At 36.2% G+C, this 17400-nt stretch overlaps 1 protein-coding gene across 1 annotated transcript in view; it reads left to right on the top strand.

Annotated features, from left to right (window-relative positions):
• Positions 1-17400, top strand: part of LOC145291511 (ceramide synthase 5-like) — a 187651-nt gene that overhangs the window by 119310 nt on the left and 50941 nt on the right. The window contains exon 4 of the mRNA XM_080137481.1: positions 12052-12109. Within this exon, the coding sequence (XP_079993607.1) occupies positions 12052-12109 (58 nt within the window). The remainder of the gene's footprint in view (positions 1-12051; positions 12110-17400) is intronic.

The raw sequence follows: 17400 nt of genomic DNA, 5'->3' as shown, positions 1-17400 counted from the left end.
GCTCCGAGTGGCTGTAGCGGCCATAAAGCGACGGGCAACTTTTATGTCAACTGGATGGGACGATGAGGTGCATGATCCTGCCCTGCGAAGCATGCTGGGGGAAGTTGTGGCCAGAGTGACCAATGATGACCCTGTACGGGGGAGCTGGTGCGTCGATGGGAGTGAATTTACAGTTTGAGTAGACGCCAGCTCACTTGCCCTTGGCGTTGCTCTGGCGGTCAACGGAAGGATAATAGAAGATGCCTGCTGGCTTCGGCCGGAGAATGACGCCAAGCATATAAACCTAGCTGAACTCGATGCTACACTGAAAGGAGTCAATCTAGCGCTTCAGTGGCAGGCTAGAATCCTTCACATCATCACGGATTCCACGTGTGTGCATCGGTGGATGACCAATGCCTTGAACGGAAAAGCACGTCTGACAACGAAGGCGTTGGCCGAAATGTTGATCCGGAGGCGGCTTGCTACCCTAACCGAAACCACTAAGGAATACGACTTGGTCATAGATGTGACACTGGTGCAGTCCTGTTTGAATCAGGCGGATCGTCTGACCAGAGTGCCACGCCGTTGGCTAGACCTGCCAAAAGAAGTGAACGAGTCAGCACCTGTAAATTGCGCTGCAATGGGACATAGACTCAGCCCGGAGCATATTAATGATGTCCATTGCCAAAGCGGGCACCCCGGTGTAAACCGAACGCTTATCTTCGCCAGATTGGTTGACCCCTCTGTGTCTCGGAGGGCTGTGAAATCTGTTGTGGGAAGCTGCAACACCTGCCGATTGATCGACCCAGCACCTGTCCGGTGGAAGAAGGGAATACTCAGTGTGAAGCGTAATTGGGATAGGATTGCGATGGACATAACGCACTACAACGGGAGGCATTTTTTGACGCTTATCGACTGTGGACCATCTAGGTTTTCATTGTGGCGGCCCCTTCGCCGGCAGGACGTGGCTGCCATTATCCATGAGTTGGAAGGTGTGTTCCTCGAGCGTGGCCCTTCTTCTGAGATACTCACCGACAATGGCCCCGCTTTTGTTAGTGAGCCGTTTAAACAGTTTGCAGATGGCTGGAGTGTCCATCTGCGTTTTCGGTGTGCCCATGTTCCCAGTGGAAACGGGATTATTGAGCGCAATCACAGAACTGTTAAGACAATCGCAGCGCGGAAGGGGTGTACGGTACCTGAAGCAGTCTATTGGTACAACGTCACCCCTAAGGACGATGTTTCACCCTCCACCGCGCCAGCCAACGCGCTACATACATACCGTGTCAGGGTGATAGGTTTGGAGAGCAGCTCACTACCCGAACCGGAGCCACCACAAAAGAACATAAAAGAGGGAGATGTCGTCTGGGTTAAAAAACCCCGAGGCCAGTGCACGACTCGCTACGGAACCGGTCATGTCACTGAAGTGATCAGCCCGCAGGCGGTGCGAGTTGATGGAGTACCTCGTCATATTAAAGACTTAAGATCAGTATTCCAAACGCAGCTGCCGCTTGACGAAGATAGTGAAATTGAATCCGTGACCAGCGACCCATCATTCTGGTTCATGACGGCTTCAACGCACAGCGACACTGAGAGTGGTAGCCTTCAAAGTACTGACCCTCCTGCTGATGATGAAGACCTGGACAGTGATACTGCGATGCTCAGCTTTAGGTTCGCCGACGTGTCACGGAAGACAGCGCAGACGATGATGAAGCCCCAATCTCCCTCTCCGAAGAAGCACTCGAAAAAAAAGGCCACCGCCTCCCTGCTCTTTCTGTGATAATGAGATCGGGGGGAGTGTGTAATAAATTGCGAACAGACGGGCTTACCTGACAAACGCTCGAGGTGTGCACTCTGCAAAGCGGGCACGTCCAAAGAAAAATGGCAAGATGGCGGCGGTGAAAGAAGATTCTAACTAAGAGAAACTTTTGTTTAGTTCTAGAGTGACAAGGATGACCAACGACCCCCATCTGCCCCCCCCCTTTTGAGTTCGCCTTGTGCCTAAGTTTTTTGTTCATGTTCTTTTTTTTGCCTGAATAAAAGATTTAATATCTCAAAGTGTAGTATCTGTTCTGGCAGATACTGCAGGCAAGGACCGGATGTGGGGTTACCCCCACATATCAGACCTTGGTCAATGTAGGGGCAACCCTTCATACCAATTGTCACTATCCAGCTCCCATTTTCCACCCATTGGGAGCTGGTCCCCCCTCCCTCTCTCTCTCCACATTAAAAGACGGCCTTGTGCCTAATTTGCTCAGTAGGGAAGCAAATAAATACAACTGGCCCAAGGCCAGTGGTCACTAGAAAGCGATTTAATGTTTGATCAATGTCGGCTTACTGTCATATCAGACGGTTGCTTTCATTTCGAGACGAGACACTCCCCCTAATAAACAGGGAGCTGGTTTTCCCTAAAGTTAGGTAAAAACAAACAAACCAGGTTATTGACCTCATTAAAAACTGTCCCACAGAAAATGTTAACTGCTGAATAGCTATTGCTTACGATCGCCATGTGCATTAAGCTTTTTCGTATAAAAAAAAAAGAAGCCAACAGACTTGCACTCAAAGTTCATGTCATTGACTCGTCAAAAACGGGCACCTGCCAAGTCGCACGTTTTTTTTTTTTTGTTTTTTTTTTCACACTTTACTATTTTCCAACTGCGCGTCAAGGCTTCGTTTTTTTTTTTGTTTTTTTTTTTAAACAACCGATTTTTCTTTTCATTTACACAAAAACGCACACATCTACAAACACTCGGGCAATGCCAGGTACCCCCTCTCCGCTAGTCTATAAATATAAAAGCGAAAATGTTTGTGTTTGCGTTTTCGTGTATGTCTAAGAAAGGCTTTTTTCCAAGATCCGATCGGTCGCCTCACAACTTAAAACTTTTTATATCGCGCCTAAATGATAATATCTACGAGTTAACAACCAGGGTCACCTGTCTATTTAATTTGCCCGACTTTGAAAAGATAAATATTCTACAATTTTCGATTTAATGTGCATTAAGCTTTTTTGTATAAAAAACGAAACGAACAGACTCGCGGTAAATAAAACACTGTCCCGCACTCAAAGTTGACGTCATTAACTCGTCAAAAACGGGCACATGCTGTTAAACGTTGCACCTTTTTTTTTTTTTTTTTTTTTTTTTTCTTCCACACTTTATTATTTTCCAACTGCGCGTCAAGGATTGGTTTTTTTTTTTTTTTGTTTTTTTTTAAACAAACACCCGGGACACCCGGCCAATGATTTTTCTTTTCATTTACCCAAAAACACACACACCTACAAACACCTGGGCAACGGCAGGTAACCCCCGCTAGTCTAAACCAAACTCACCTTTCAAAAGTTTTTTTTTTTTCTTTAAGTGGACATTTAAAATTGTCAACAATGAGTAGTTTTTATGATATTAATACCTTTATCACCCAATGCATTCTCTAATGGGTTTTTTCAGTGATCATCTTTTATATGACTTGAATGCACATATTTGCTTTGGTTTGTATTGTCAGCAGTGAAAAAAAAAATGGTGACTACTAAAAAACCATTAGAGAATACATTGGCTAATAAAGGTCTTAATATCATAAAACTACTCATCCATAACAATTTTAAGTGTGATATTTATTCAAAACCAACCTGAAATCAACTTTTGAAAGGTTAGTGTTTGGTTGATACTCTTTAATACTTTGACTGAGAATTCAATTCTTTTTATGGAAGTATGTTGTTTTATTACTTAATTGGAAGGCATTATTTTCTCCAAGTTAAAACGGTTAATAAGAGATCCAGGGCTTGGCACAGAAAATGATTTTGATGGCTTCTTCCTATATATAAGTGAAGAATATGTTCTCAACACTCAGCCCAACAGAGATGGGTACATTTCAGTGGCCGTTATATGCTGAATTAAGAAATATGTCTTGGATAATCTTAGGAGGTTCACCCTTCCAGGTCTTGTCTATCCTCTTTGGGAAGGGATTGGTTTATTACTTGAGGTGCCTATACTGGGAAATTCAGTCAAGGCTGCCTAGGCTATATTAAAGAAGTCTGTTCGGCTTTTAGGTTGGGAGCGCAGGCTTTTTCTCCCTACTTCCAGGACTTGTCCCCTGCATTATACTTATATGGAAACTATTTAAATTCTGGGATTGGCATAGAAATGCAGTTCTCATTGATTCCTGGGAAATGTCAAGTGTGTCATGGAAAGTGTTCGACTGAGCTTCAATCTATGGTCTCCCCTCGCCAAACTTTCACAAGAAACACTCGTCTAGCTGTAAACACTATCAATAATTCCCCCCACTCTTTATCTGTGCCTAAACCTAAACGTAGATTCCATGAACAAAGCTTCTTTCTTAGAACTGCACGCCTGTGGAATTGTCTTCCGTTTTTCTGCTTTCCGGCTGACTACAATATGGTTGTCTTGAAGTCCAACGTAAATAAGTTCTTGATGAGCCGTTCCATATAAGTTATCAAATTTACCAAATTTTCATTACTAATGATTACTATATTGTCCAATTTCTACTGTACACTCTTTAACCCTTATCCTTGAGTGGCTTTTTGGCCTTGATAATGTGGTGATGCCTATGTAAAAAAAAAAAGAAAAAAAGAAAAAAGTTAATGACAATAAATTTACTAGTATTCAATTGATGACGGTTTACTTAGTTTACTGATTCTATGTCAAGTTCATTCTTGGATCTCATCATTACAGTTGAATATTATAAACGATAAGAATTAAAAAAAAAAAAGAAGAAAAAAAAAGGACTTTGAATAAGGTTTTCTTTGTACAATCTCATTTAGTGCTGGGTATTTTTGTTAGTAAATAAAAGTATCTACAGTATAAATCTCACCTGCCTGTTTAAATGTATGTATATTTGTTTGTATGTATGCCTAAAACTTTCAACAGAGGCGACGAATTTTCACAAGATCGGTATCGTTTTGAAGGTAGACCCTTCGGTCAACAAATATTGAAAAATTGGCAAAAAACATTAATTCCTTCACTCTCAACTGGGCACTTTTTTACAAGGAGGGGTCACTTTTTTCGTCAATATTTTTGAAAGTCCTACCCTCTTTTCGATTGATTAGCCTTAATGTAAACCATCGCCACTTCTAGATTGGCAATGGACGTAACGGCAAAGACGTCACATTTTTTTTTTTTTTACATTCTTTTCCTCCTTTGTGCTACGGGTTCGAACCTACCTGCCTGCCTACTACCACTTTTTTGTTGGCTCAACACACATCTCCAAACACCCGGACAATGCCGGGCACCCAGGCTGGTTAAATATAAATAAAATAGCAAACCTAGGTTCATATGTTATATTATAAACCCTTTTTAAGAATTCAAAACACAACCACCATTGGTGTAAGCAACAGTCCGTTTTTTTTTTTTCTCCTGTTGTTCTTGCTTATGGTAGATAGAGAGAGAGTGAGTGAGTGGGGGAGCGACAGAGAGAAATATCGTGGTGTCCACTCGGTTGACAATCAAATCTCCAACTGCAATCTTTTTCCTTCTGTCACTTTTTCTGTCAATCTTTTCAAAACATCCACATAACCAGATTCCTTTCTGTTACATTTTTCATAACAATAACAAGGTTTGTTTATATTTGTGAGAAATATTGAAACAATTCCGTTTAGCTTGTCAATTTCTGACATTTCATCCGCAGACGCGTACCACATTTTAATTCATGAACATACATATATGTATATACACATATATATACTAGCATGTCAACCCGGCTTAGACCGGGTCATTCGTGTAACACATAGATTAATGTGAAAAAAAGAATCTTCTGATATTCAGTTTATTTATGAGTCTATTTTTAGATATGTCACCGTAATAAACTGTCTGTATAAATGTATGAGGCTGTGGTGGATGGCCGAGAATGATAAGCATCGCAACCTACTTTTCTCATAAAATATTTTGATTTTTACTATTGATTAAAAACTTCACTGATTGTGAAAAAAAAAAAAAAAAAAAAAGTAGGAAACAAGAGATCTCCACAATGTGTGTTGTGTTGTGGAAAGATAAATATTTCTCACTAGTGCATAATAATACGCATAGTATTGAGAAAAAAATAGTTGATTTCCAACATGAAATTATAATTGTGTTTATTACTGTTTAAGTGAACTATGCAGCATAGTGATGTTCTTGTTAAATCACAGAAGTTAAGTGATGAGCCCAGCCAGGTGTGCTATGCTTTCCAAGTGCTATGGAACGACAGCAACAACACACACACACACACACACACACACACACACACTGTTAAGATTAGCTAAAATTGCATAAGACTGAGGACAATTTGAGTTTCTCTAGAAACTTCTTCCTTCAAAGAAAGCTGCCTGAACCTGCCCAAAGTGTGTGCTGCAACAGGACAGGAGAAGGAACTGGTGAACTGTGATACAACAATTAGTATCTTGTTATGACTAGCTTATCTGTCTGGTGTTGCCTTGGAGTTTTTACTTTCATTTGTTTCATCTTATTTTTCTTTTTTTATTTAAACATACCATTTGTTTTAATTTTTATCATAATACTACCATAAATAATCCACAGGTAAAAAATAGGACAAATGAATAAATAGGGAGGGGGCACAAAGCAATACAGTAGTGGTTCCCAACCTTTTTTCTCTGGATGACTCCGATCATGCACCTCAAGAAAAAGTGGCAACTCCACTGGTTTTATTTTTGTGTTTTATTATAAATTACTTGTTGACTGTATAAGTAAAGGATTAGCATCTATGATATAAATGGAAGTTGTTTTTATGTTGTATGTCAAAAACTATGAAGCAAAGACCCACAAAGTTGGCATCTTCTTGATCAGTGTTGCTCCTGATGAATAATATCTAAAATTTATTAAAAAAATATATTCATCCTGTGGGTGAAATTTTCATCAGCGATGGCCGGTTTTTTGGTGTTATGTACTAATTTATATACGGTATATTCATGTTCACACACCAGTTTTTGTCAGATCGTCAAAGTTAAACAATGACTGCATCGTCGTCGCACTACTTGCAATGACTGCATCGTAGTCGTACTACTTGCAACGACTGCATCGTAGTCGTACTACTTGCAATGACGGCATCGTCGTCGCCATACTTGCAACACCGGCATCATCGTCATTATAACGATTGCATCCTCACCATCATAGCAACGACTGCATCATCATCATCGCACTACTTGCAACGACGCATCGTCGTCGCACTACTTGCAACGACTGCATCGTCGTCATACTTGCAATGCCAGCATCATCGTCATCATAGCAACGCCGGCATCATCGTCATCATAGCAACGACGGCATCATGGCAATCACCATCATAGCAACGGCATCACAACTATGACCACATCATTATTGTCATAACAATATAATCATCATAACAATAGCAATATAACAATATAATGTCATAACAATAACAGCATCATTGCAATATCAATATTATCGCAATATAACATCATCATTACCATAACATCAACATAATATCATAATTATTCTAACCATATCATCATATCTTTACAATAATAACAATATCATAAAATATTGTCATAATATAACCATGATGGTATAATCATAGCAACAATAATATAATATATAGTCACAATGATATCCTTGCAATAATTGGCTTAATGATTATTTCACATACTGATATGTGCTGAATGTTTTTTTGGAAAATAACTTTCAGTCTAACCCATCTTTTGCCAGGTTTTTATTTATCCCTGTTTCTCTCAAGCCCATACTTATGACTTCCATGTTTTCGTTAACTAAACATACCACTTCAACTATTCTACATTTACAAACCAAATCACTCCGATGATCCATTCTTCCAACACTTTCATGTTTTGTGTGCATCACCCTGTACCTATCTGAATTTAATCTTCCTTTGAAATCAGATCCACTTTTCCTTTTTTTTTTAATTTTTTTTTTTACTTAAACTCACATTATGAATTCATGATATAATTCCTATAGCATTTCTCTCCCTGCAATGAATGCCCTCAATCCTCACTAGCCAGGTTTCGCTTCTGTACAAATGCCTGATATTGCCTGTGCTGGTTAGTAATATCACACGTACAAAATTTCCTACAAGATAATTTTATGTTAGATAACGGGTATAATAATCTATATATATATATATATATATATATATATATATATATATATATATATAAAAGGCAAAATGTGTGTGATCATTTCGTGTATGTCTGGCAAAGGCTTTTCTCGCACATGGTCCCGGGTTCGTTACTATCGCTTACAACTGTGTATATAGGTCCTATATAATAATATCTAGGAATTAGGAAAGTGCGTATAAATCTCACCTATCTTTTTAAATGTATGTATGGTTGTATGTCTGTCTAAAACTTTTGACAGAGGCGACAGATTTTCACGAACTCTGTATCGTTTTGAAGGTTGACCCTTCGGATGACAAATATCGAAAAATTGGCAAAAAAACATTGTCTTTCACCCTCAACTTGGCATTTTTCTACAGGGAGGGGTTGCTTTTTCGATTATATTTCCAAAAGTCATCACCTCTTTTTGATTGACTAGCCTTAATTTAAACCTTCGCCACTTCCAGTTTGGCGATAGACGTAATGGCAAAGACGTCACATATTTTTCGCATTCTTTTCTTCCTTCGCATTACAGGTTCGAGCCTACCTGCCTGCTATCATTTTTTTTTTTTAATTCTCAACACGCCTCCAAACACCTGGGCAACGCCGGGCACCCAAGCTAGTAATAAATATGGCTTCAGTTAACTTTTGCAGCTGTTGTTGATGATTGTGATTTTTGTTGGCATTTGTTTCAACGATCTCTTTCTATTAAGAATTCTTTTTAGAAGTATGTCGGATGCTTATGAAAGGGACCATGTGAAGGTTGCCAATGGAATGACCTGAATTCGAACCTGGCACACCTACGTTGTTAGTCTGTGTTATTAACAACTGAGCCACTATCATCTTCTTAATACTGTTGTCTTAGAACAATTCTCCTGGTTTTGAGAAGTGGATTTTTATTTCATATACATGAAAAAAGGGCTTCTTTTCAGTATCTAGAGGTAATAGACACCCCCTGTAAGGATGACTGTAGTGCGAGTTTATAGTGATGCAAGTGTTGCACAATCTCCAACTGCATATTTCCTGAATTAATGTTATTTTAGAGTTTTGGTTAGTTACTTGAGTTTAATCAACTTGGTGTCACATATCTTAAATTTCACCAGCACCCATCACGCGTATAATTCACACAATTGTAACTTTATGCACTATTTTGTGTACGAGCACAGTGGATACACTAACTGTACTGCCTGTGGTGCCAAAGATGAACTGGTTGTTAGAATCAAACTGGTGTTCAGGCATCTGTCAAATGACACTGCGAAGATATGTGGCCAAGATATGAGATCTTTTTTCTTTTCAAAAAGTATCCAATTTTTATCATTTATATTCTGTATAACAATGCCCCAATTTACTTGCCTCTCCACTAAGGCAAAGTTAGACACAAGGTCGTTTTCTTATATCCAGGAGGGCACTCTAAATGGGACAAAAATAAAGTTGTCCTAGTCAAGAACTTTCCCTTCCTCTAACGAAGGACAGAATATATACCATATTTTGATCCCAATCTGAAACTTCTTTAATATTATGCTTGCCTTTTCTGGTGATATTGTCTTCTGAACCTTTGATAATATTGTTATTATTACTTATCGAAAGCTTATTCATAACTGAAGGGATAATATATGGATTCATACTTTTGGCAAGGCTGTTAGTGAAGGCAAGAACTTCCGACACCATGGTCGGAAAGTGGGATTGAGAAGTCAGCGCCCCAGAAGAGGAGCATTCTGACCTGCAAAATGTGTCTGGGCAACCCCGTCTGCATTTCTTGGTGAGGGTGCCTCAGGCGATTAGCAATAAACTAACCCCTTTTTAAAGAGAGAAAGCAAAACCTGAGAGGATGGACCTCCTAGAACTGCACAGAAATTTACTCCTACCGCAAAATCAACAGGGACCAGGTCATTACAAGAATTGTCTAATCTCTGTTGATTTTGGAGCCCAGGATAAAAATCCCTAAGGGTGTGAGTAAATGTGATGCAGTAACGTCGACAAAATTTTACCTTTGCATGCCAAGCCTATGCGCACACATTTTATAGAATGATTTTAATGTTAAGACGTTAAAGCCATTATATAGAAAGATAATTTCCTTTGTACACATTAATTAGTCAATAATGAATGGAATTTGGTTCATAATTGAATGTCTTTGAGAATTGTAGTAAATTGTTCAGTGTGTTGGCTCAGGAAACTTTGGAGTTGATTCTCAATTTATGCCATTAGAACATTTATATAGAGATTGGCAAAATAAAGTTAAACGCAAATATTTTTGCTAACAAGTTTGTTTTTTTAATAAAGTTGTTCAGATAATTGAACCTTCTCATTTTTCTCTTCGACGTCTGTGACTGTTAAAGAGATTATTGCATGGCTATACAACATTTAAAGAGAACAGCAATATTATTAAATGTCCAGAAAACATTAAAGATGTTTGGGGTTTGGATCAAAGTATGATATTTGCTCTGTCCTCTGTCAGAGGAAAGGGAAGTCTTTCTTTATTGAGACAATTTTTATTTTTGTCCCATTCAGAGTGCCTCTTTAAATCTCCTACACATAAAAAAAAACGACCTTGTATCTAACTTTACTCTTGTGAAGAAGCAAGTAAATTGAGACGTGGTTATACATACAAGGTTTTTAATAAAAATTGAACACTTTTTGAAAGAAAAAAGTCACATGTTGGCCCATTATTGATGTATTCTCAAAATTCAAATAATTTCTTTTGCTAAAGAAACCGTTCTAAATCTTTAAGGCCTCCTAGCAAAACTTAAACTTGGAACACATAATCTTCAATGAACTTCAGTTTGCTTCTGGCATTCAGCTCATCTTTTGTGTTGCAAATGTATTAAATATGTTCTTAGACATAATAGGTCATAGGGTTGCAAATTGTGAAGTTTCCCAGAAATGTTACTGTGCTGCGTCCTGTGGGAACACAAGCGCTTGACAATGGTGGACAATAAGTCAATATAGTCATCTGAACTGAGGTCTAGTCTCTTTGAAGATGTGGGGTAGTATGACAGTGAGTTGGAAGGAGGAGTATCTTATAATATGGTGTCTTTAACTGTGCCCTACATATAATGGTGCATGAGGTTGCAGTTAGGTGATGTTGGGATTTGTGAAGTTGTGGAAGTTCTAAAACGGCCACTTCTGAATTCTTCCGAAGGTTTAACACAGAAACTGAGTATTGCTGCCATATGTATGCCCTTCTGCAACAACCCTCTCCACTCAGTAACTCTATCTGAACCGAGTGTCTTTTCAAAGAACCACCAGAGTATCTCCTATTCAATTAATATTTGATAGTATTGAAGAGTTTCTTGGCTTTCATAAAAGCAGTTTTCTTGGGCCTTGGTGGTCAGTAGTTAACCCTCATGATTCTTCTTCAAATCACCAGGTTGACACCCATCTTTTGCCAAGGTCCGCATTGCCTGCCTGTGTAACTGTTCTGCTGGTCTGCTTTCCAGTTTACTATAACGTGGTAGTCTTATAGTCCAGTGTGAACAAATTCCTGTTGAATAGTCTCCTTAAATATTCAAGTCATATTCAATTTCTCCCCCTAATGATTATTAAGCTGTTTTCCTGATGACTGTCATACATTTATTAACTATTATCCTCGAGTAGCCTTTGGGACTTGTAGTGATTCTCTTGTAAAAAAAAAAAACAAAAACAAAAATGTGAAAAAAAAAATTGTAATATTTCACTTGTCTGAAGCCATTTTTAGTTATAGACTGAGACATGGCTTCAGGACCAATAGCATATAATGGTGGCAAATTTTCTCATTCGAATGGTTTGGTGGTTAATTGAACTACTAGAATAAATTTAGTATGATTGTTTTGCATAGGTTATTGTGGCCACATCAATTTAAAAAAAAATTTTTTTTTTTTTTTTTTTTTTGAGATATGATAAAGATAAAATGTTGGTTTTGGATATCTGTTGTAAGATAGTAAATAGTTTGGATACATTTTTATATTAATCTTAATAAAAGCACTTTTTAAATGTTTAAATTATAAAGGTATTTTTTTCTCTCGTTTCAGTTGGCATCTGTTATTTTACACTTCTGCCTTTATATATGGCTTAGTTGTTTTATGGAATGTAAGTATTTTCACCTTCCTTTCCTGTTTTGTAATTTGTTTTCTTTGATTTTGATAATTGAATTTTGGGTTCTTATTCACATTGTTCCACAGAGTGTTGATACCTGTGTATGCAAAAAAGATGGGTTCCCTCTATCGTGCTAGAAGACTATTTACACCTGAGAGTATCCTGTACCTCTATTACACTATGCATGGATTATTGTTGCCACATCCGGACTTGTACATCTACCACTAACCTCTTCCTCTTCGATAGGGTCCAAAAAAGTTTTTAATCTAATAGGTTTCACTTTGTCAGTTAAGCTCCAGTCCCTGTCCCATCACCGTAATGTTGCATCTCTGTGCCTGTTTTGCAAATATTTTAATGGAATGTGTTCTGATGAACTCATTGCACTTGTTCCCCCCTCGATGTACATATCCCTGACAAACCCACTTAGAAACAAAATCACACCCCTTCACTGTTGAGGTCCCTAAATGCCAAAAGCTTTCTACTCTAATAGTTTCTCCCCTTGAACAGCTAGACTTTGGAATTCCCTTCCTGCTACCTTCTCTGACTATACTGATATGCAGAAGTTTAAATGTAATGTAAACCAACATCTTAATCTTTCCTAGGCATAGTCCCAAATAATAACCCTTTATGTCCCAGTGGCAATATTCTTGTTAGTGGTGAAGGCGAATTAAAAAAAAAAAAAAGATATGGCTGTTAGAAATAAAATAACATAAAAACTTAGGAATATACTTGCTTATTAATTCAAAGCATCTATGTACACCAATAATTACAGAAAAATATTGAGTAGAATTTGATAAAAAAAAGTTTTTTCTGGTATATTTGATTTTATATTGTAGATTATAGGAGATTATCTCCCTTCTAATATGAAGATACTATGCAATCTTTATTCTAAATTGACTTAAAATTAGTAACTTAATTTTATTTATTACTAAAATTCTGCTGTAATATTTTTACAAAATTTTTAGTACATTCAGACACTTCTGACTGATAAGTATGTTCGGTGCTTTTTTAGACTTGCACTTGTGAAAATTTTAAAGAAAATACAGAAAAGTTTTTATGATGAACAAAGATAGCATATTCCAAAAATCACTAATTAATTTTTTTTTTTTTTTAAGAAAATCAGATTTTATGACTTGCTTGAAGTGGGTGAAACCAGTAGCTATATTTGATTGAATTAGAAATTTACCTCCTCTTTAATAAGCTCTCCAAAAGCTAAGACTCACAATGACTACTAAAAATACTTCATTACTAAAAATCATAAAATTTTATTTATTTATTTATTTTTTTTTAATATAACATCCTCATACTGTGGCAAGTAAGTACACAAAATTTTTCTTTTCTTAGATAAGTGTCAATCAGAATCAAATATTCATAATTTTTTTTTTTCTAATTTATTTTGAACTGCTATTTATCACTTGTGCGTCACTCTAAATAAGCTTTTAAACATTTTGTTTTGGAATTTTTGAGATAATGATTGATAATTTGGATCATTTGGATTATTGTTCTTATCTTGGATTTTATTCTCATGGTTCACCTACTGTAACTCCAACCTTAAGGTGCATTTTTCCACATGGATTCGTGGCACAGCGAATAAAGGCATTGAGTTACAATCACATCTAAGTAGCAATACCAGGCACCATAAGCTTCAGCGCTAGACAAGGCCCACACTGCTACATAATCTGACACTTATAATCTTTCAATCAGTAATAAGTATATTTCTCCTACCTCCATCAAAATAAAACTTATATAACTCGATTCACAATAAATGTACTTTAAAATGGTATTGCAATATTTTTGTTGTGATTTGTATATTCAAAGAAATTGCTATTTAAATCCAACTATTAACAAAACCTGCCAGCATAGCATGCCCGCTGGTGGTAGATCACTTTTTGCAAATAAGCAGTTGGAGTCGAAATGGAAGCTGTACCCGTCGATGACGTTTTTAATTGTTTTAATTAATCAGGGAAAAGAATTGTTTTTGCTATGGAATTCGAACACAACACGTACGTCTTTCCAGTCCAAAGTTAGAATATTTCAAAGTTGATGCTTTGTCATACAAAGATAAGTAAAGATAGAAACTTTTCAAACACTATTTAATAGCGAATATATTAATTTCTTTTGTCCTAAAATTTGAAAAGAATTGGATAAAAACTTTTTATGCACGAGTCGATAGAAGTAGTTACAACTGCATATAAACATGAGAATTTTTGTGCCGAGACGCAGAAAAAAAAAAAAAAAACCTAAACAAAACGTTTGTCAACTAACTTACGAACATAAAGTATTCATTTTATTTTTGTTATTTAGGAAACATAAGTTTCAATCATATAAAAAGGAAAAGAATAATTTTTAAAAATTCTTTGAAAAAGAATGGCCGACAATGACCACACTATTAAATGAGTTAAAAAGCACAAACCACTTATCCAGTTAAGTAAAAGAATAACTTTTATTGTGTTTGTTTTACAATTCACAAAGGTATGAAAAAGTGGTCAAAAAACAAATATATGACAAGTAAATGTTACCAAAGGCAAGTTACTCTTCTATCTACCTTGATAAATTTTTTGTTGTAAATGTTTATTCTGTTGCAAAAACAAATAGTGTCAAACGTTATATGAGAACAAGAAAAAAATGTCTAATGTCTCTTGAAGTCTCAACAAGGACTTAAAAAATTAAAAAATTATACAAAATAGTGGTAGAAACTCACCCGATAATTGTCACGGCAACTTGAAGACGTTAAAATGAAATTTAATTGTCCTAATTAGTTTAATGTACTTAAAAACATAATTGCAATCTGGACAAAATTTTCTTTCATTTGATATGCTACAAGCCATATTTTGTTAATTTTTATGAATCATGGCGTGGTTGCTATCTTGGATTTCCTGGTTGCCATCTTGGATTTTTCACGGTGTAATGATGACAAATGATGTCCATCAGAATAATATTTTGTATGATGATAAAGCCTTACTTCCAATTTTTTAAACCGTTTTTTTATGATGCTTCTACTTAAAGCGGTTAAAATGAAACTTAATTATGCTAATTAGTTTAATGTACTTGAAAACATTATTCTGATCTGTATAAAATTTCTTTAATTTTATATGCTACAAGCCATATTTTGTTAATTTCTTTGAATCGTGTCATGGGGCCATTTTGTATTTCTCAGTCGACATCTTGAATTTTTCATGATGTTATAATGGCAAATGATAATGTCCATCAGAATAATACTTCCTATGATGATAAAGCCTTACTTACCATTTTTCTTAGCTGTTTTTATGATGTTTCTACTTAAAGCTGGGTCCTGGATATGACCTTAAACTATATTTGATGGTGCAGCCCCAGTTTGCGGGCTTTGAGGAGTGTGGAGCCACCCTTTCACCTATCTGTTAGGGTCCCAATTATGGGTTAAATAGAAACCATATATAAATAAATAAATTTTCTTCAAAATAACTGGATTCGAAATTAAATAACCTGAAAAGGGTTGATATACCGTAAAACAAAAACCAACCAACCAGCTTAAAGCTGTTAAAATGAAACTGGAATATGCTAATTAGTATGCAAGTTACCTCGTGAGATGGTTGTAAATAATGTCATCTGAACCTTCATGGTATTATGATATATTCAAAATTTCATCATTATATCTTAAAACGATTTAAAGATACAGCCTTTTAAAGATGGCTTAGTCTCTGTAAATTGTGCAAATTTCCTACCATTTTCAATCCCAAGTTTATATGCATTTGAATAGGACTGATTTACGTCAAAATTTCTAGTGAACCACTCATTTTTTGATACTTTGAATGGTCATACCTCTAGTTGTAATGGGCCTATTTTAAAGAACTAATGATATTATTTCTTTGTTTTTTATGCTCTTTTCAATAATGCTTGATTTGAGTTTATTCAATCTAAAGAAAAAAAAATGGTGTGATCTTGCTAATCTAAGTGATTGTCTGCTGCAGGTTAAAGGTTCAGTTCCCACTACAAGCGATACTAACTAAAATAAATTACTTAACACTTTTACCAAATAATGGCTGACAGAATAAAAAAAACTCTCCCCTTTTAGATTAAATGAAATGTACTGTTCTAAATTCTATATAGATTTCTAAGTTTGATATAAAGATTCTGGAGTTTAAAAAGATGCACCAAAAGGTTGTAGATTACATCAATCGAACCACTGTGAATAGCAGTTCAAATATTACAAATTTTCTTTCCTTTTTTTCTTTTTCCTTATCAAAGGAGTCATCACTTGTCAAGGCCTATAGGCCAATCGAGGATAAGTGTTAATGAGTGTATGGTAGATAATGGGACAATATCATAATCGAAATTTGGTAAATTGGATTACTTAAGGGAATAGCTCAAGAACTTGTTTATGTTGGGCTTGAAGATGACTATATTGCAGTCAGTTGAAAAGCAGGGAAACTGAAGAGTTTCACAGGCATGCAGTTCTAAGAAAGAAGCCTTGTTCATGGAATTTGCATTTAGGTTTAGGCACAGATAAAAAATGGGGGAAATTATTGATAGTAGTTTCAGCTAAACAAGTGTTTTCCATGAAAGTTTGGCAAGTGGGGACCATAGATTGATAGATTGGAGCTCAGATGAGCACTTGCCATGAAAATAACGATAAAGCAACGTTTCTTCTGTGAGAAAGAGTTTATAGAGAAGAGAAAAGGGCATCCCCTACTATTTTGAACTCTGTCAAGGTAGGATAAGAGCTTCTAGCAACTCCTGCTCAGATGTGGCAACAGTGCTCCAACCTAGGACGTACTTGGCTCTTATACAGGTAGAGAATTGCATTGAAAGTGAGATATCTGCTGAGCAGTAGAATGATCCTACTATTTTTCTGTGACCTTGACAACGGATTTGATGTATTTATTCCATTTCAGATCAAGAGTAAAGGTCAAACCCAGAATCTTATCAAAACATGGAGTCTCCCCAAGACAAGTGCCATTCATTCCAATTGATTCCAGATGCGGATCAGTGTTCATGGAAAGAAAAATTGTTTAGATATATAATTTGGTGGTTGTGCAGGAAAAAAAAGGTGAAAAAATATTGTGCAAGGAAAAAAAGGTGAAAAAATACTCAGTAGATAACTGTTACCAAAGGCAATAAAAGTTACTTTTCTACCTACCTTCATAATTTTTTTTTTTTTTTTTGTGTGAATTTTGAAATCTTTGAAACCATTTTATTTCAATTTAATATTTTGTTTAAATCCAATATTTGTGCAGTAAAGTTACTAAAGACACACCTCTTGAATTCAGACTGTAACCATATCAAATTTGAACAAGATATTGAATTAG

The sequence above is a fragment of the Euprymna scolopes genome, chromosome 12 (genome assembly GCF_053919585.1).
Source record: "Euprymna scolopes isolate OS-2025 chromosome 12, ASM5391958v1, whole genome shotgun sequence".
NCBI classification, from domain to species: Eukaryota; Metazoa; Mollusca; class Cephalopoda; order Sepiida; family Sepiolidae; genus Euprymna; species Euprymna scolopes.
Note: the sequence above shows the minus strand (reverse complement) of the source record. Positions and strands in the feature narration are given on the sequence as shown.